General features: G+C 51.9%; 1 protein-coding gene across 1 annotated transcript in view; it reads right to left on the bottom strand.

The window, feature by feature from the left end:
- Positions 1-20,629, bottom strand: part of PTPRN2 (protein tyrosine phosphatase receptor type N2) — a 673,487-nt gene that overhangs the window by 247,994 nt on the left and 404,864 nt on the right. Inside the window, 1 exon segment of the mRNA XM_060156261.1 lies at positions 7,444-7,508. Within this exon segment, the coding sequence (XP_060012244.1) occupies positions 7,444-7,508 (65 nt within the window).

Genomic DNA, 20,629 nt, shown 5'->3' with positions numbered 1-20,629 from the left:
TTTCATTTTCCGTGACTATTTACCTTGATATTGAATAACGATCGAATCTGTCACTATAGCAACTGCCTCATCACACGGCACCTCGCCCGCTTTAATCACGAAAAGGACTGAAAAGACACCCGCGGGCCCACGTGACAGGCTGCTTTATGCAGCATTTCAGAAGAAAAGGGCGCCGCTTCGTAATAAGCCCATATTTGCCAATATGTCAAGCGCGGTTAATTATACCGAACGCATTTGCGTGTGATTTTCTTCACTTTTGAGAAATAGGAGACGGGTATGAACAGCGGTGGCTAGCGCTGCATCGGGCGGAGGGCGCTGAGCCCCGAGGGGGCCCCGCCAGCAGAGGTGGGGGTGTGCCACCACGGAAGGGCGTATGGCCGCCCCTGAACTCTGACCTCTATCACGACACCTCAGCCCGTGTGGGGAATCCTCGGGGCAGCTTCGGACAGGCCGCTGCAAATATTTTAATGCAATTTCAGGCAGATTTCCCTTTTTAAACATAAATTAGGAATACTGACAAGTAAACAAGGACTGATGCACATTTTGCACTGAGAAGAAAAAATATCAATGCTCTCTGTCTAGAAACACAGATTTGAATAAAACAAGGGGATGGGCACACAATTACAACGCTGAGGAGCCAGGGCCCACGTGGACGGGCACAGGGCAGGGCCCTTGGTGGCCAAGGACACCCCTCGCCCCAGGTGACCGCTGGTGTCCACCTTCTGCTCTCTGGGCGCAGCCGGCCTGAGGCTGGCAGGGGTGCGGGAGCCGCCAGGGTGGAGGGTGGATGGCAGCCCCGCCGAGGAGTCCCGGAGTCCTCACGGTTCCAGCGCGCACTTGGGAACCCAGCATCATCTCAGACTCAACTCGGAGTCCTCACCCAAGAGACCCTGTCAGCTCCAACACCGTCTCCGTCTTATTCGTTATACTTAACTGCAAACGCTACCGACTTCTCCTTCACGCGCTCGAGTCCGCGGCTCTGTCTCTATCTGACAAGACCCATCCTCCACCTGTCGCAGCCCTGCACCTGCCCGGGGCGTCAGGTGGGATCCTCCAGGCCTCTCCTGCCCCTCTGCTGTCCACACACGCCAGGGCTCTTTCTCCTGAATTTCTAAATATGGGCCTTGATCTGAACCCAGGATATTTCTAATTACTTATTGCGTCCTGCTTGTGCCTATACACACAGCACCGTCTTCATAAATATGCGGTGACTCAAGTTATTTGAAACGTTCTCTACGCCACCTGGGAGCCGCGCCACGCACACGGGGTGGTGTTTCCTCTTGTGTCCTCGCTGATTGAAAAGCGAGGATGTGCTCGGTTACTTTGGTTGCATGTTTTTTCTTTATTAAAACTAAAAGTGGTATTGAAGATAAAACGACAAAGAGCTACACACACACATTGAACCGATATCCATCTCCCAGTTTGACTCCAAACCTAGAATTATGTGGATGTAACCACAGGGGAGACTTGGTGAAGTGTGCACGGACACCTCTATACCGTCTTTGCAACTTCCAGTGAATCTATAATGATTTCAAAATAAAAAGTTAAAAAATGGGGGCTTCCCTGGTGGCGCAGTGGTTGAGAGTCCACCTGCCGATGCAGGGGACACGGGTTCGTGCCCCGGTCCAGGGAATGGTACTAACAAAAATTTTGGAAAAGGAGAGAACTCGCTTATAGTCCCACCAACCCCGTTCTAGAGCTGACCTCACACTTGCATGTGGTCCTCCAGCCCGGATCTGTGGGCACAGACAGTTTTCACAGCTGCCCTTAAGTTCAGAGGTGTCACAACGATTTTTAGTGAAATCACTGAGTCCGTTTATTTGATTACTATAATATAATTAGTTACCTTCCTCTGTTTTATACTTAGGTCAGTTTTGGTTTCTCCAAAGCTTTGTTTTTTCCTTTTCTTAGCTAGTGAATGATACTCTTAAGATAAAATTCTGGGAGTATGATTACTGATCTGAAGGGTAAGTGTTTTTTGTTTTTTGGGTTTTTTTGCGGTACACGGGCCTCTCACTGTTGTGGCCTCTCCCGCTGTGGAGCACAGGCTCCGGATGCACAGGCTCTGCAGCCATGGCTCATGGGCCCAGCCGCTCCGCGGCATGTGGGATCTTCCCGGACCCGGGCACGAACCCGCGTCCCTTGCATCGGCAGGCGGACCCTCAACCACTGCGCCACCAGGGAAGCCTGAAGTGTAAGTTTTTTTAAAGCAATAGATTCCCACTGTCATGCTGCTTTCTAAGAGTCGAGGTTAAGTGTTAGCACTTTTGATTTTATTAAAGAACCGAGACTATTACCCGTAAGTACCTCTGTAACCACTTCCAAGGATGAGGCTTCGGACTGGATGCCGGGATGTTACCAGGTACCCGCAGGCTCCTTACTGGAGGGTCCTCTGACGCGTCCGCCCCCCAGCCCCCAGCTGCCACGGGGCTTCCCGCCTCACCGCAAACTTATCCGCCCCCCAGGCCCGAGAGCCAGTCACCCACTGACACGGCCACAACGCGCTCCCGCAAGCCAAGTGCCCCATCACCTGTGAGTCCCGACTGCACACCTGCTGGTGTTTACTAAGTGTGCTAAAGGCAGGTGCCGGCTCCGTCCACGTGTGAAAAGCGACACGTGGGGGGTGACAGCTTCCCCTCAAACTGCGGACCACGTGGAGCTGCGTCCCACCGTCTTCGCTGGGGGGTGGGGTCACTCCGTGCCTTCTCCAGGCCTTGGCAAAGGGCCCTCGACGTCAAGTCTTCCCCCGAGTCCATCCAGACCTGTCGGGTCTCCGGGGACTCGGCTGGACACTCGCTCCCCCGAGGGTCCCCGTGACTCGGGCCATCCCCGCCTGAATTTCTCTGTCCACTGACGTGTGATGCCCAGTTGCTCTCAGAAATCCCTAAACCACTGGGCTCAGGTTTTGGTAACGCTCATTAAAGCAGCAGCATCCCTTCCAGCAGACGGGCGATGACCAAGTGGGGTTTGCAGAGGAAACGAGCCATTTTCTCAGACATCCATCACGGACCCCCGTCCCACCCGCTCGGCCTCATGGGACGGCTGTCAGGCACACACACCCACCAACACACACGTCGCACGACAAAGTCACACTGACTTGTGGGGGCAGGAGCACGACCACGGATTCGTAGACTCTCAAGGAGCTCTGGGGATCGACACAGTCTTGGCCACAAAAATCCTTTCTTTGGACAAAATCCTACCCAGGACCCCAAACAGTGACTGAGCAAGGGAAGCTCAGTGGGTTAAACCAGCGCGTGGACGGCGGTTTGCTGGGGCCCCGCGGCCTCCCGCCTCCGTAGAGCAGAGCTCTGGAAGCCCAGGGCTCTTTGAAGTACCTGAAACCAGGTCTGACATCCCACGGCATGAGTGGTGGGTGCGGGACACACTGCCCCAAACACGACACCTCGGCCGAAGGTGTCTCCAACCTTTCCACCCCCTTCTCCCCGAAGCAGGCCTGAGACCTTCGTGGGAGCTGTGCCCGCCCTGTACCTGGTTTGCTGCAGACCCACCTCGGGTCCCCACGCCCCCCGGCCCTCCCCACCAACCCATCAGAAGGCGGCCGGTCTACCCACGTCTGCAGGCTTCACCCCCTTACGTGTCCCGTGAAACTCAGATTAAATAAATGTGCCGCTTCGCTCCTGTTTTCTGTCTTCATCAGTTTACGTTTTGGAGCCGAGGACCCTCAACGGGTCCAGGAAAACCTCCTCCTCTCTCTTCCAGAACCTGCATGGAGGCCTGTCCCCTCCTGCCTGACTTTGCCTGGGAGGCAGCCCATCGGGGCTGAGCGGGGCGTCTGCACTGGGAACGTGCTGCTTCTGGGTTTCCCTGTTGAAGCCCCGAGCCTCCCGCGGCTGCACTGAGACTCCTGCTGAAACTCGTGGGCAGTTTCATCGTTAATCATACTGCGCTTATCACACTATCGAGAACTTAGGAAGTTATGACTTATTTCAGATACACCTTGGAAGTCACACTCATGGAAATGCTCGCCTGGGGACAATCATCTATTTTTCTTCCAAATATTTGAGTTTTTCTTGGTAATATCATAATCTCCCTTTGGAAGAAACATGACTTTATTCATCTGAAAAAATGTGAATACTTTCAAGATATCAGAAATCAGATTTTGAAACACGTCAAAATACCACCAATCTATCAGGAACGTGCGTGTCTACTGTAGCCTGTTCATTTCCTTTAAATTTTGTTTTGAGATGTTTCCATTTGGCTTAAAAGGTTTTAATTCCGCTATCTGTCATCACATGTGGAATCACAAGCACCAGGGAGACACGCGGTAAATGCCGTTAGATTTCGAGGAATCAAACTCTGCATTACTTTCCAGAGTCAGGAATTAGCAGAGACGTTCATATCGAATACGTTCCAAAGAAAACCAGAAGCGTCAAAATCAGGCTCAACACTGCAGGAGGCAACTAAAGTTAGAAAAGGAAGTACTCTTAGCTTTTTAAAAATGTCTCTGCTCCCGTTTTCACGATCCAAAACTCACTCCAAATATACAAACGCTCCTTCCCTCCATCCAGACTGGAGACCGGTCAGGCAAAGCTGCATGAATGTGGGTTCTGGGCTTGAGAACCCATGAGAATGACCCCAGACAACTTCAAAAGTGACAGCAGAACTGCCTTTTGAAATGGAAAACTGCCACGTGGAAGAGGACAGGAGACTGGAGAGCTGGTCTGCGTGGACCAAGGAAACCCCTGGGGCCCTAAGAAGGCAAAGGCGGCTCAGGGAGGACTAGGGTGGACAAGCTTCTCACCCACGTTTCCATCGGTGAATGAGGTACCCATTAATGGTCTGGGAGGTGGCCGTTTTCTGCCCCCAGGGAGGGTGAGGTCAGGCTCTGGCCACTTGGGGACCAGAGAGGAAGCGGATCAGACTCGATGAAAATGCAGGAGTGGCGCAGCGGGAATTCTGCTCTGCCCTGTGCCCAGCGCCCGCCTCCCGCCCCCAGTCTAGCCGGGACCTCCTGCCCCCACGTGAGACGGGCACCTGGAACAGGCAGAGGACGTCCCTCTGAGGTTAGGTTGTCATCTTCACAGACAAGCCGAGAGCAACCCAGGCTCCCAGTTCCTGGGTAGCACGTCACCAGCTTCCACTACCGGGCCGAGGAGCCGCGGCAGAGCCAGGTGGTGGCGGGACATTAGGAGCCCTGCTTTGCCCGGGCTCGGGGAATGCGTCACAGGTCTCCAAGGACGGAAAGGCAGGGGCCGGCGGCTCTGCGTGCCTGGAACACAGTGACTGGGCCCGGCTGCAGGTAGACTCTGGGGTCATCACCATACAAACAATATAAAGCCCATGGCCTCAGGGAGACGCAGATCCCACAGAAAGAGGCGCTCAGAGCAGCCGGGCTTCAGAAGGTGAGTCAGCAACGCTCAGGACAGTGACCACTGCAGATGGGCCGACAGCTGAGGTTCTGGGGCTGCAGACGGTGGACTGTCCAGTGGACAGTGGGGACCAGGCCTGGCCGGGTGTCAGGAGCAAACAGGTGCTGATGTGTCCGCACGAGGGATACAGACACACGTGCGGGTAGTTTTGTGTTGAAAGAGACGGGGAGCCAGTGGGAGGCAAAAGCGCTGACGTGGTGAGACCAGCGTCCCGGGAGCTCTTACTTTAGTGAATCAGAAAACACCGGAGCATATCTGTGTGCTGACCGGATGGGGCCAGGGAGACGGAGCAGTGGCGACGCAGGAGAGGGGACGAGAGGACAGGAAGGAGGCCGTGGGGGGGCACCGTGCCCGGAGGGAGGGGGTGTGGGCTCCCCGAGGGAGGCGCGGGTCTCCGCGCAGGGATGCAGGCGGCAGGTCACAGATGGGGCGGCCGTGTGTGTGTGCGCTGGGCGCTGCCTGCTGGGCGCGAGGAGGGTGGTGGGCGGTGAGCATCCTCTGGGATCTGTGCCTGTGACCTCTAGTGAGATGAGTCTGCAAAGTCCTAGCACACCGCCGCCACCCTCCCCGCTGCCCAGGAACCGCAACCACGGGGCGGGTGGAGGACCGGGCGGCTCCAGGCACCTCCCAGCCCCCGGCTCTGCACCTTGCCCCCCTGGCCCTGCCTGCCCCCTGCTCCAGGGCGGCCCAGCCCGCCTCTATGGAACACACTTCCTGCCCCCCGCACAGGGAGGGGTTAGGGTTAGGCCCAGCGCCTGAGCTTCCTCTGACCCCAGAACACCAAGGGCCCCAACCCGAGTCAGTCTGGACTTGCCCCCGGCCGCTGGGCACCAGGGCTGCTCCTGAAGGAGGGACACCTGCGGAGGCCAAGGGACGAGGCGGAGGGGAGGGGCTGCGGGTCAGAACCTTCCGTCGCGGGCCCGGATCCTCCAAGCCCTCTGGCCCTTCCCGCCAGTAGTCACTGCACCCCATGTGGTACAGATGGTCTTAGGGACCCACAGACTCCCGGCGCCCCCCTCCCCCTCCCCGGCCGCCAAAGTTACTGTGAGTTTCGGGAGAAAAGACCAGGGTGTCCTCAGCTGTCGAAGCCTCATCAACCCAGCCCCGCGCTCTGATGAGTCTGTGGTCACCGAGCTGCCCGCCGCGTGCCGGGAACACGGTGACTTCAAGGCCAGCGCCCCCGGCGAGGCGCCCCCGGCGAGGCGCCCGCCCACTGCCTGCAGCGCTGGAGGCTCCGTCTGCGGAGGACCGGCCACTAAACAAGTTCTTATTCCAGGAGCCGGGACCGTGCCGGCCGAGCGGAGCCCCCCCAAAGACAGCGGCTGGCCTTGGAGTGGCTCGTGGGGGCATCTCTGCCCTGGGCGAGGAGCGTCGTAAGTAAGTGCCCTTACTAGTTAATTACCGTCACGGCGGGCGCCGTGACATCTGGGATTTCAGACGCGCGAGCACAGACAGCCACCCCCGCGAGGAGTCGCGTCCGCCGCTGTGCGTACAACTCATCAATTGCCCACGATGTGGGGCTCCGGCGTCCGCCAGGGCCTGGGGCTGAGTACCAGCGGCTCTAATTGCTGATGGAGAGTTTGGTCAAGTACCTGCTTCTGAGGCCAGCGCAGCGACGCTGGGGCACGACGCCTCTGAGGGCCATTAAATCTATCAGCAGTCCTCCTCTCATACCCCGCCCCATACGCGCCTTTAGCAAGGAAGACGGAAGCGTGCCCACCAGGCCCAGAGGAAAGAGCAACTTCTTTTGCTATATAGACTCAGCAACTGAGAATCGTCTGGAGGAGGAAGCACACGTTTCCGAAGCATCCAACGTTTTCTTAGCCACGACCGCTTTTCCTTGGGAGACACCGAATCACGATTTCAAAGGCAACCAAACAGTGCCAGGCGAGCCTGGCATGGCGCGTCAGCACCTCTGCCGACGGGACGGGAGGACTAACCCGGCCCAGACGCCGGGGCCGCCGCTACCACTGCCCCCCGCCTGGTGCCGACTGGCCTCTGCCCCCGGCCCGAGCCTCAGGCCGCCCGGGCCACACTGCCCGCAGCTACTCACCGAGCCGACGCCGGTCCGAAGAACTCTCAGTCCAGACATTTTTTCCAGTTGGTCCTTGTTGTCAACTGTTAGGGGAAATTAAGAAGTAAGCGGTCAGCTTGGAGAGGCAAGCGTTCTCCAGACACCCTGAGCGTCTCCCTCTGCAGACACTTCCATAGTCACTGCCAGATCGCCGTTTTAACGGGTGCTGTGGACAAGCCTGGGGCGGAAACCGGGGCAGGGGGCTCCCTACCGAGGGGCCGGCAGATGTAGGACCAGGACGTGAGTCCCTCCAGCTTTGCCCACAGAACGTCCATAGGAAATTCACAGTATCCTTGTGAAGACTGGTTGAGAAATGGTGGGCAGACCTGCTTTGCAAACTGTAGAGCTTTACTGTGGAACGATATGATGGTTACAAGTGTATAATCATTGGGAACTGGGTTCCATTCACACGCATTCCGCGTTCACAAGATAGACTCGCTAGCAGGCGAGACTGAACGGCGCCTTCGTTCCGTGAGTCCTGGGAGCTGCTGTACCCCTCTTACTCCTGCCCCAGGAGAATATCCTATAATAATTTGCCTCCACCACAATCAACCCTCATCCTAGTTTGCTCCTGACTTAGAGCGAGGAAGACTGTCCGAGAATAAATTACCCTCCGTGTCAGACCAAGCGGGTTGAGCCCCGGAAACGATTAGCAGCCGGAGAGGAAGCCCAGTTAATCCCGACGCCAGCACAGCAACCCGCGGCCCCACCTCTTGGAGAGGAGGTGTGTCACAAAGCAATTGACCTTGGCTTACGATTCTGTAGAAGTATTCTTTCGGATAAAGCCCCTGTCATTTTGGAAATGAAACCCAGAAAAAAACAGATTTTATTGCAAACCCTAAGAAGGAAGAGTGCATTGCAACTGTGATTAATGCAGAACGAGATAGCAGGAAAATAGCAATTACTTTCACCTCTTATTGTAAAACACCTACGTTAGTCTTGGGTAATGAAATTATATCTTTCAGAGGGATACAACCCGGATCCTGCTATGGCCTGCCTCCCCGGCCTCTGGGGCTCTCTCATCGTCTGGTAGAAAGTTTTCCTATTTCTTACATTTAGGTAATTATGCAAGCACTGGGGCGGGGCGGGGGGTGGGGCAGACGCCAACCTGGGGTTAGATAGAGCGCCAGCACTTTAAGAGCTCTAAGCTGGGGGGTGCCGAGGGGCAGGGAGGGCCGGTGGCCCAAAGGTAAACCTTGAATGGAGGAGAATATTCTTAAGTGATAGAGTATAAAGCAATTGATTTTCATGTTCCCCTGTGAACAAGGGAGGCATTTTGCTGAATGACAGGCTCCTTGGGGATAATAGTGAGCCTTTAATAGGCGGAGGGACACAAAGCACAAAGTAAAGATGGAAATGAAAGTGCTCCGCCATTGCTGCGAGAAGCGACAGGCATTCCAGGCTCAGGAAGGAACAAACCAGCCGGGCAGTAAGACGCAGATGACCCAGTCCAGGGGTCAGCAAAGCTGCTGGGAAGGCCAGGTGGAGACACCTGAGGCTCGGCCGCCATGGGTCCCCAACCGGGCGGGCAGTGTGACGGCTGCGGGGACGGGCCTGAGGGACAAGGGACAGGTCCTGACTGTGTCCTGCACAAGCCCGCGGAGCCCCGAGGTGACTGTGGGCCTCGCTCGCTGCCGGAAGACCCACGCCCGCTCCCGACGCTGTGCAGAAGGCTCTGTGCCTGGGCCCTGTCCCCGTCCCACACGTGGCGGGAGAGTCAGCCTCAGCACAGCTCCCCCGTGTCCCCCGAGCACCCCTGCCACAGGCCAGTCCAGGGTCCGCGCGGGCTCCTCGCCCCAGGCCCTGGCAGCCGCCTCCCCGCCAGACACGCCCCCAACCTCTCCCCTCTGTGACCACGGCTCCGGCCCCCAGTGGGGTGCGGAGGGGGAGGGGAGCCGCAGCGCCCGGCAGTGGTGAAATGTACAGGCGCCTGGCTGGGTATCGAGGCCTCTTGTCTTTAACATAATTAACTGCAAGTGTGTAAAGCTTAATTTTTCCTAATGGCTGTTTAATAACCGGCTCAAAATTCCTGGAAAAGTAAAGACGAGCTCCAGTAACCGGTCCAGCCGGCTCCAGCCCCATCCGTACAGTACTTTGTTTCTACCCAAAGTCTAGGTCTTAACATGTCATGTTTCCTCGATTCTAAAATGCGTGTTTCCCCGCATCTGAACACGTCTGCAGTCGGGCTGCTCCAGCCACCGTCGTGGGAACGGGGCCCACTATTGACCGACCTCAGCTCATGGCCTCAGAGGCTGTGGAGGAAAGACACGCGTCCTCGTTTCTACCAGAAAATTTCCCACGGGCACCTCCGACAAAGCAGAAACTTCTAGAAGGGGCATCATCTGCTTGGAAGGTCACCCCGGAGCCTACCTGAGCAACGTTCCTGATGGCAGCATCATCCTCGGAAAACCATGGGCGTCGCCTTGGAAAGTGATGTCATTTCACCCTCATGGTGACCCGCCCCCAAGTGCGCCACTGCGGACCCTCCGGGCTGACCGCCTCTCAGGGTCCACGTCCTGCCTGAGGGTCCAGCCAGGGAGCCCAGGGACCCAGACTCGTGCTGACAAGGGGTTGCGTCCATTAAGGGTTTGTCACTGAGAACTGACACAGCACTCCACGGAATTGTCCCTGAGAAATGAAAACCCTGGGATGGATGGGACAGACGTGATGGAGGTGCGTCCTGCGGGCAGTCGGAGCGTCCGGGATCCACTGGAAAGTGGCCCGGACGTGACCTCGTCCCTCCAGCATCAGCACGAGGGATCGCTGTCTTCCCGGTCATTCCATTAACCGCTACGGGAGTCCCAGGAGCGTCACCTGTTCCGCAGGTGTGACAGATCAGGTGGGCAGGCGGCCCATCACTGTCACCTGGGTCAGGACGCCACGGCTGTCCCCGCTCTGCTCCATCCGATCCTATTATGTTCCTCACGTGACGCAGGGTGTTAACCACCCCTCCCCAAAGTGGACCTCCTCCAAATAACTGCACGCGTGGGCCCTCACACACGGGCACACACACACAACAAGGGCAGACCCAGGAGCGGCACCCTGCGGCGGGGACCGGTCACCACTGTTCATCTTTACATTAACCCACAGGTTCTGTTCTATAAAGGCTGTTGTTCAGCAAGTGGTGAATCTGCCCCCAAAACCCCACTTTGTCCAAGTTTCCTTGTATTTTCCAAGGACAGCACGAGCCTCTGCATCTCGCTGAGGCTGTCCCCACCAGGGGCTGTTTACACGAGGAGCCTCTGCCGTGATGCCCATGGCACCTCCTAACAACGCGAGCCGGAACCGTGAAGCATGCCACCTTTGCATCCACCTCTAGTCCACCTCCATCCTCGTCCAGAGAGCGACAGTGCCCCGAGGGCCTGCCTGGAGCTGGGGTCCTCCGAGAACCCACCCAGGGCCCCCATCTTCCTGCCCTCAGCCGGAAACGCCCACAGAGACGGCTGATGTGGTTTCCAGTCACACCTGCAAGTCCCCTTGGTGGCTGGCACATGCGCGTCCGTGGACTTCAACCCACTGCTCGTGGTTTCGTGCTCTTTGCGAACTTCTCAGTCTTGGGCATCACGTCCTTTCAACAAAGCCTGTCTCGCTCTTTATTTAAGTTTTTCGTTCTCTGAAATTTCTCATTGGTGGGGATGGTAGCCAGAGACACTGTAATGGTGCCTTTTCTCCAGCATGTGTGAAAGGTACACAATTTATCTTAAGCACAGCCCTTTGGGTTTCTTTTTGGTTTGTTTATCCATATTTATTTATTTTAGCTCAAATTGACCTAAGAGAGCAACAAGCCCCGTAGTCTTGAGCACATTTTGTAACTCTCAGGCCATTCCGGAATCTTCCCCAGCATCATTCGTACACATTCACCATTGTGTATATTTCCTCTGAGACTTCCCTGCACAGCTGCATGGACTTCCTCTCACCCATCCCTTCTGCTCAGTGGGACTGGACCCCATACGTTCGTACGTGGTCTCCCTCACCCGGATGTACGCCGTGACCTCCATCAGGCATTCAGACTTGGTTCACGGGCACCAGCCCCCAGGCTCCCCTCCCGGCCAGCAACCACTCCTCTCTGGAAACCCGTTCAACTGCAGCATCACCCTCCACCGGGGCGTGAAACTCACTGCCACTTTTTCAGGCTTTGCTGAGGCCTCTGAGAGGAAAAGAAAAGCTCTGCTGTGGCTACATGTTCTGTCGAATGTCGGCTCCAAGTTATTTCATGGCCAAATGCAGACCCGGAGCTGGTGGGCGTGAGCCACCAGCAGGCCAGGACTGAGACCCCAGGAGGAGCTGCTTTAATAAAGGCGAGAACAATGCGTAAAGCCCATTCTTATCTTCGCGGGAGACAAAAAGGGTTTCCAAACACAAAAAGAAGTCCTTTAAAATTAAATTCACTAGATGAAGGATATGCAAATTAGCCGGAGGAGCAGAACCCTACAATGTTCTCAAGATTCCGCAATAGCCTATTTAATTAGTATTTTAATTTATCAGAATAATTCTTTGCACTTGACAATTTATGCAGCATTCCATATAATTTAAACACGTAGCTACAGTGGAATAATTTTGCCTCTTTCTTTATCCTCGTGATTTTAACCTGAAAGGGTGTGCAGAAGTCTCTTCTGTGATCTAAATTGCTACAGGGACAACTTAACGGCCGTGGCCCATTAGAAAGCCCGAGAGCGGGGAGCGGGGGTGCAGGAGGCGGGCAGACGCCAGGGGCTGGGGTCCTTGGGGAGAGGGTGGGGCCGGCTCCTGGCACAGCCAAAAGCACTGCTCCTGGGGTTACCGATCTGCATCCCCTGCGCATTTCCACCCCGAGACACATGCATCCGCTCTGCACCTGGTCCCACCCAGAGGCGTCTGCAGAAGTGGACAGTCTAGACCGCTCGGGGGCCAGCCACTGACTGGACCCACTGTCCCCCACGCCCTGGGATCAGCCTTATTGAAATCGCACGGCCTCCGGTCACCAGCCCGGGAAGTGACTCGACCCTCCCGTACAGACTCCCACTGCTCGGAACCTGTCGGGCTGAACTCAGTCCTGGGAAGGGGAGCAGGCTTGAGAGAAGGCTGACCCCGACGCTCCAGCTGCCTGGCCCCCCCATCGGCGCTCTGGGCAATCTTGCCCGCACCTCCCTTTTTTTCTCTCAGGGCCAAGGGGGTGTTTCAGAGCAGGCAGCCACATGAGCAGCGGTCCTCCCAGGACCAGAGGTGGGCTGCCCGACACCTGCCCGAGGACAGGTGGAAGGCACCGGGCCGAGCCCCCGCTTCGGGCTTGGCCGCACTGAGGCACATACCCCAGGGACCCTGGCAGCTTGTGCCCTGCAGAGCCGCAGGGTGAGGGGACGGGGCCCCAGCAGGCCCCGAGCGGAGGTGCTGACCCCGTCATCGACAGGGCCACCCTGGCTGAGCTGCGCGCCCTCGTGTCCTCTGGGCAACACGCTGCTGCCACCTAACGCCGCGAGGGTTTTGAGCTGAGGAGGGGCCGGGGAGGGTCTGAACGGCAGGGCAGGAAGGAGTGCAGGGCGAGGGGCCGGGGGAGAGGAGACACAAATTAATTAACTTGTCAAACCTGCCTCTCGGCCAAAAAGCAAAGGGTTCGTGCCCGGAGAGGCCCCGTTTCCCAGGGGGCTGCATGCCCAACTCTCGAGTTTCCCTGCATCTCGGTTTGCGGTTCTGCAAGTTTCCACGGACCGTCCCAGTACCTGCAGCAGCGGGAAAGCATGTTGCTCCTGGAATGACACCTGTTGGTTACCCGTCTCCGGTATGTCAGTCTGGACGGGACGCCACGAACTGTGCTCCTGGCTCATCGCGTGGGCAACCAGATGCACGTTGAAGCTAAACTGCACGTACTTTATTTTTATAAAAATAACTACAATTCGATTACATGCTCAAAAAACAGAATAAAAACCTCAGCTTTATTTAAATACTTTAGATTTAAAGCTTTGCTGTTTATTAATTATATTTTGTTTTTATAACGATAATAGTTCATTTAGAATTTTTTTAAAAATGCCTTTTTGAAGGCATATAAATTTAATTTGCAACGTCATATGTATTTTATATTTCTGATGAAAATACTTTCACATTTTATATACTGTGTACAGCTGGATCATTTCTGTCTAAATGCACAGATTTTATGAAAATGTTCTTTAAACAATATTATCCGTGATTTTGTGAAACAAAGGGAAGAAAATACATTTATAAATAAATGCGCTATAATTTAGGGATTGTGTATGCTTTAACTCATTACCCACCCATATTCTGCTAACTCACTAAGACAATACCCAAACATGCAAGATAATAATTCAATCCAGCTGTCTTTTATATTTGGCTGCAAAACCCATAGAGCAAACCCCGTAGCTTTATGCATATTTAAACATTTTTTCACTACGAATATATATTTTTCAAGTATAAAGGTAGAATGTCAACAGCTCGTTAGCCTGACGCAGACTTTTCACTGTTAGAAACCCAGTGCAGGGCCTTGGTTCGTGCTTGGCCTGGGTCCCCAGCACTGGGGCAGCTGATTCCCAGCAGGCAGCCCGGTGGCCCCGTGACAACGCGAGCTGGTCACATCATCCTCTCCTGGGGGCACCCCTCACTCACGGTCAGGTCTCAGGCTCCTGTCACAGGTGCAAGGTCTTCACGCCCAGGTGGCGCTGCCCTGCGGGCACCCCTGACCACCGCTGCGGTGCCCCATCCAGCCTGAGCATTCCCGGGGTGGGGAGGGGCGCTCCGGCCGCAGGGCCTTTGCACTTGCCGTTTGCTCCCGGGGCCCCTGGGTCCACATGACTCGCCTCCTCCACGCCTTGGTTTAAAGTCACCTTACTTCCACCCAGTATCAAACCGCCCCTCACCGGTGTGGTCCTCCGCTCCCCGGCCGGCTTTGCTTTTTTCCCCAGAGCCATTATCCCCAGACAACAGAATGTGCGCGAACGTAGCTCAACAGACAGGACATTCCCTGGAGGCAGGGTGGGCCCAGGCTTAGGACAGCGTCAGCACACAGGAGGCGCTCGGGGGAACCGGGACGCGATGCGTACAGCGAACAAGCGAACTCAGGCCCTACTGGTGTTTTCTGCCCTGTTACTCTTACCAGGACCATGAATCACCAGGTTATCACCGTCACACATATGTGTGTGTGTTGGGGGGAGCTTTTCCACACCCACAGTTCCAGTGTTGGAATAAAGCGTCGACCCAAAGAAGTCCGAGGATGCCTACTGGACGGAGCATGCTCACGACGGAGGGTCTCCCCTCCTCGCACCCCCCGGAACCCCCCCCCCCCCCCCGCTGTGAGCTCTGGCTCAAGCTTGCACGCAGTGCAGACGCCCTCAGGCTCCTCGGCTCAGGCTTCCCGCTTCCCACGCGGCACCCACTGCCCGAGTGTGACGCGGACCACGCGGGACTGGCTGTCCAGACCCGGCTGAGCGGCCGCAGGGGGGCGCTTGGTGGCTCTGGTGATCGCAGCCCCGCCCGTGACAGCGCGGCCCGGGAGGTGTCCTCTGTCCATCACTTTACGTTGAGTCACCTACAGTAGCGTGCTGCCGCGATATTTGGGGATTTGATTTTGCTAACTGTCAGAGAGGATTAAAATCATCCCGGAGCATAACTGCTTCCCTGACACGAATATACCAGAACCAGAGACAGCACTTAAGGCTTCGTTCCCAGGGAGGGAAGGAGGAGGGTGGGGGAGTGTTGCAGACGGAAGTTACAGCAGCTTCCTCTGCACCTTCAGTCTGGTCTCCAAAGGGGGCGGAGCTGGCCGTCCCCAAAGAGCCTGCATCATTGTGTCCCTGTGCCCGCGGTGAGGCCTGGCACCAGGGACGGGCCTCCAGGCACCTCCCCATCAGGGGCCGCAGCGCCCTCTGGCTTCCTAAAAGGGTTTCTGTTTTGAGGAGACGCCACCTGACACATTTACACGATGCAAAAGGGCTCGTTTCCACATCACCCAAGGCTCCCCGTGCTGAGAGAGAAAAGAGCAACATGGTTGATAAAGAGGTAAAATAAATGCGTATTGGTTTACGTCCGTACGAAATACACCACATGTTTACATGTGTGTCACAGGTTCCTGGAAAGCATCTCCCTTGCCGACTCACGGGGACGGGACGTTCTCTTGACTGTTAGAAATATTGTTTTGTTAATTTGTAATTCAAAAATATCAATATTTTATATCGGTATTTAATTAAAGATTAGACATTTTATAAAATATATATTGGTTATAAAGAATAATAAGACAGCAAACGCCCAGTTACTAACCCACCCTCTGCAAAAGAAATGCGGCGTTTCTGTCGCACCTGGTACTCGCAGCCTCCATCATGGCCCTACTTAGTCCTCCCCATCAGACGCAGTGACTCCTCTGAATTCTGGGGTGACGGTTTCCCTCTCACACATGGGCACAGTGTTTGCTTTTGCTGGGTCTGAATTTAATGAGATGAAACGTCATCAAACAGGTCCTCCTCCAACTTGCACCTTGCACTGACCCTGGCGTTTCTGAGGCCCGACTGGGTCCTGCGTTGGCTGTGGTTTGTGTGTTTTCACTGCTCTCTGGCTGCATTAATACATTCAGCACATCCGGACTGACTTTTCCGGCCAGTTGTCCAATCAAGGGGCCACGGGCCTGTTTCTTCTTCACCTGCCTCTCAAATGGTGTGGCCGTGAGCATCTCTGCCCAACTCCAGGCAGGTGGAGAGAATGCTCTCTAGTAGAATCGCTAGGACATAGAGTCCCAAGGTGATTTCACCAATTTACACGCCTGCCATCAGCTCACAAGCGTTCCCCCTGCTCCAGACCCTCACCAGTTTGTAGATGAACATTTTGGCCCATTTGGTAGCCGTTACATTGTATCTCCTGGTGCTTTCAATGTGTGTGTCTTCCATTTCTGATCAGGTTGAGCCCCTTGTGTGTCTGTTCACCATTCGTGCTTCCTCTTAGATGAAATTTTTGTGGTGTTTTTTGCCCATTTTTCTGTTGGGCTGTTTGTCTTTTTCTTATTGCTTTGTAGGGGGTCTTGAGACATTCTGCACATGAATACTTGGTCAGTTACATGTGTCACTACCTTATCTCAGTTTGTCATTTGGCTTATTTCACATTTCCTAATTTTAATACAGTCTAGTTTATCATTTTCTTTAAGGTTTGCACTTCAGGTATCTTGTTTAAAAAATTCTCCTCTACCCCAAGATCATAAAGATATCATTGTATATTTTCTTCTAAAAGCTTTAAGACTTGCCCTTCACAGGTGAGTCCTACCTCTGGGAGCTGATTTTGTGGATGAGGAGAGGTCGTTTTCTAAGCAGACACCTAGTTTTTGCCACACAATTTAAAGAGAAGGCCCTTCTTCCCTCCAGTCTGCAATGCCAGCTCCAACAGCAACCAATTCCACAGAAGGGCCCACTTCCGGGCCTCCTGGGCTCGGGGTCCCCCAGTCTCCGTGCGCCCAGACCCGCCCCGTCTCACACGCCCCAGTACCTGGTACCTGCTGCATCACAGCACGGCAGCCTCTCACCCCGCTGCTTTCCTGCAGGGGTGCCCTACCGGTTCTGGCTCTTTGCATTTTCTAATACACTTCAGAATCAGTCTGTCAAGTTTCCACGTAAATATAAAAAATAAAACACAATAAAAAAAATAAATCTTCTGAGATTTTTGTTAAAATTGTATTGAATCTGGAGGTTTGGGAGAATTAACATCATTATTCTCAACCTGTGAGCAGGTAAATCTTCCCAGGTGTTAAGGCCTTCTTTCACATCTTTCAATAAAGTTTTATAATTTTCTCCATAAAGGTCTTGCACATAAAAATATTTATTCCTGGTACCTCTTTTTCATTCTATGGTAAATAATTATCATTTTAAAAACTATATTTTCTAAATTTTTGAAGTATAGAAATCCAATTGAGTTTTGCCCATGATTTCATACACAGCAACCCTCAACTACCTGACTAATTTATCTGGATTTTCCTTTGTGTTTCTGAGTAAACAACAAGATTGCCTGTAAAAAGTAATGGGTTTGTTTCCTCCTCTCTAACCCCACCTTCTCTTTTTCCTGCTTTACCGCAAGTTGACGGGACCCTCCCGTAGAACACTTCATAAACGTAGTGGATGCACGCATCTTTGTCGATTTCCGGTGCTAAAGGGGATATTTTCAATGTTTCACTATCAAGTATGATATTTCTGTAGGATTTTAAAATCAAGTTAACAAGCTCATCCTCCTTTACTAAGCATTTTTTATGAATGAATGCTAACTTTTAGCAAATGTTTTTATCGACATCTACTCAGATAACCACGATTTTTCTTCTTTAATCTATGCATGTGGTAGATTACATCCATTATTTTTCTAATATTGGACCTTACATTGTTCATGATGTATTTTTAAAATAAATTGCTAGATTTAATTCCTTGTATTTGCTTTAGTTTGTGTATCTGTGTTTTTGAAGGAAATCCATCTCTAATTTATCTTCCTTGCACTGTCATTGTCGAGTTTGGTATCAGGGTTATCCTAACTCATGAGTTGAGGAGACAGGGGTGTTTTGTGTAAGACTGGGTTTATTTGAATGTGTAGAAGGAACGTGTACTTATAAAATATGTGGGCCTGGCGTTTTCTTCATGGGAAGACATTTACCTATAAATTCAATTTCTTCTTTGGTTATAGGACTATTAAAGTTTTCCATTTCTTCATTATGGTTATGTTATCTAAATTTTCAAATGAACTACCACAACATTGTCCACCCTCTTGCTATCCTTTTATACACTAAAGCATCTTTATTTACATTTCACTTTTAATTCCCAATATAGTGTTTGCTTTCTTTCTCTTTTATCTTGACCATTTATGATCGAGATTTTTCAATTTTATCAGTTTTTTCCAAGAAGAAATATTTTGCTTTGCTTATCCTCTCTGTTTTATATTTGTTCTCTATTTCAGTCAGCTCTCCTTTTATCTTTTTTATTTCCTTCCTTCCACTTTGCTTGGGTTTATGCCATTGTTCTTTTTCTAACTCTTAAATTAAAAACTTAATTAATTTAAGTCTTGTTTCTTTTCTAATACGAACAGTTGAAGCAATAAATTTCTCTCAAGTTTCTGCTTTTAAAGCAAACTCCCAAGTATTAAAATATACTTCAGTATTTCTATTATTCATTATTATTGATTATATGTTTTAAATTTCCATTTTGATATATATCCTCTCCCTCTCTCTCTATATATATACATATATATATGTATCTTTTTGTGTTCTTTTACCTATGTCTCAAAAAGAACATATACCTATATATATATTTTTCCAGTCTGTAAATCTCTGTTTTTTACTGGAACTTTTGTTCGCTTACATTTATTGTGATTTCTGACACATTTGAATTTATTTCTAGCATCCTCTGTTGTCTTTATGTTTGAAAGTAATATTCTCTATTTCTATTTTTCAGTGGTTTCCCAGAGACTATATTACCCACAGGCAGCGAACGCTCATGTTAGTAAAGATCTATGCTCTCTTCCTAAACATTACAAAGACCCTAAGTGATCTCAGTTTAAATACTATTGCTTTCATGATCACTATTTCAATCCTCCCTTGTTTTGGCCTCACAAAACATTTTTATTTCAAACAGTATACTTTGTTTAGCTGCATTCCCACATTTACTGTTTCCCTTGCTCATTAATCCTTCTGCACTCAAGGTCTTCCTTATGGGGTTATTTTCTTTTGCTTGTAGTAAATCTTTTAGAATTAGCTTAAATGAGAACCTCTTGGTGACAAACTCTTTTTTTTTTTTATAAAGTATCATCATTCAACCTTATTTTCTGTTAAGCCCTCATTTTTGAAAGATGCTGTCTCTTGGTACAATTCCAGGTGGACAACAATTTCCCTTCAGTAATAGGAAGACACTACTCTCCTGTCATCTGTTTCATTTTGGCTGCTGAGAAATCAGCCATGAATAAAATTCTCATTCCTTCCTGCATCACTTGTCTTTCTCCTTGGCTGCCGTTCAGATCCTCTCTTTGTCTTGGGTGTCTTGCAGTGTCACTGTTATGAACCTACGTGTGGAATTGTTTTCACGCTAATAGGCTTCTTGAATCTGAGGACTGGTGTCTTCCATCAGTGACAGGCTTTTTCAGTCATTATATCTTCAAACATTGCAGCTTGACCACTTTCTGCTTTCTTCTGGAACTCCTAGTAAGTGTATAAAAGATTATCTTCCTTTGTGTTCTAGGAATACTTCCCTTTTTTTCTTTTCATATTTTCCATTTCTTTCTCTCTCTCTAGGCTGCATCCCGGATAATTTATTCAGTTCTATCTTTTAGTTCATTAATTCCCTCTTCAACTAGATTTAATCTGTCATTAAACACGCCTCCTGAGTTTAAAATGTCTATAATTGTATCTATCATTTAAAAAATTCTATTCTTTTAAGAAGTATTTTTGGTCATTTTTAAGACAAAAATGGTCATTTTTAATATGACATTTTTAGGTCATATTTTCTCTCTCTTGTATTCCTCTAAACAGACCATGATTCTTGAATTCACGTTCCATGTCTACTAGTCAGTGTCTGAGGTTTCATTTTGTCCGTGCTTTCAGGTGACCTTTCTCATGGTGCCTTATTCTCCAGCATGTTCTGAAATTCCTATTTCTCGGGATTTTAACTGTGGGAATCCTTTGAGGACAGAGAAAATGGAGGATTCTTCAAAGGATTTGCATTTCCTTCTTCCAGGCTTCTGGAATCCCTGTCAACTTGGGACCAGTTTAAACTGAATTGCGAGCTTGGGGTTTGGGGCCACCAGGGGGTGTGCAGGTGGACGGCACACTCCTGTGGGGCTGCGAGTGCCCAGTGCCAGCCCCATACCCGGTGACAACTCGGGAAACAGGCAGTTCCCATCCTCAGGGTCAAACGGGGCAGTCAGGGGTTGCTGTCACCCCCTGTGGTTTGGAGGTAGCCCTGGCTGCTTGTGGTGGGTCCTCACCAGCCTCGCTGTGTTAGTCCCACCCTGGGTCTTCCTCCTGTCCTCCACAGTCTATGGGGTCATGAATGTTAAAGTTCAAGTTCACCTGGTTTGGAAACTACCCTCAAGATAAAGGTCCACATTACTCTCCCTTACGTCCCAGGCTCCTGCTTTCACTTAACTGGGATCTCTGAGGATTTCAATGTTGCCAAATACCTAATATGTTTAAAACTGTCTCTTTTTATCTTCATATTCCGGCATTTTGGCTTGT

Source organism: Lagenorhynchus albirostris, chromosome 8 (assembly GCF_949774975.1).
Source record: "Lagenorhynchus albirostris chromosome 8, mLagAlb1.1, whole genome shotgun sequence".
In the NCBI taxonomy this organism is placed as follows: Eukaryota; Metazoa; Chordata; class Mammalia; order Artiodactyla; family Delphinidae; genus Lagenorhynchus; species Lagenorhynchus albirostris.
This window is presented reverse-complemented; position numbering and strand designations above follow the sequence as displayed.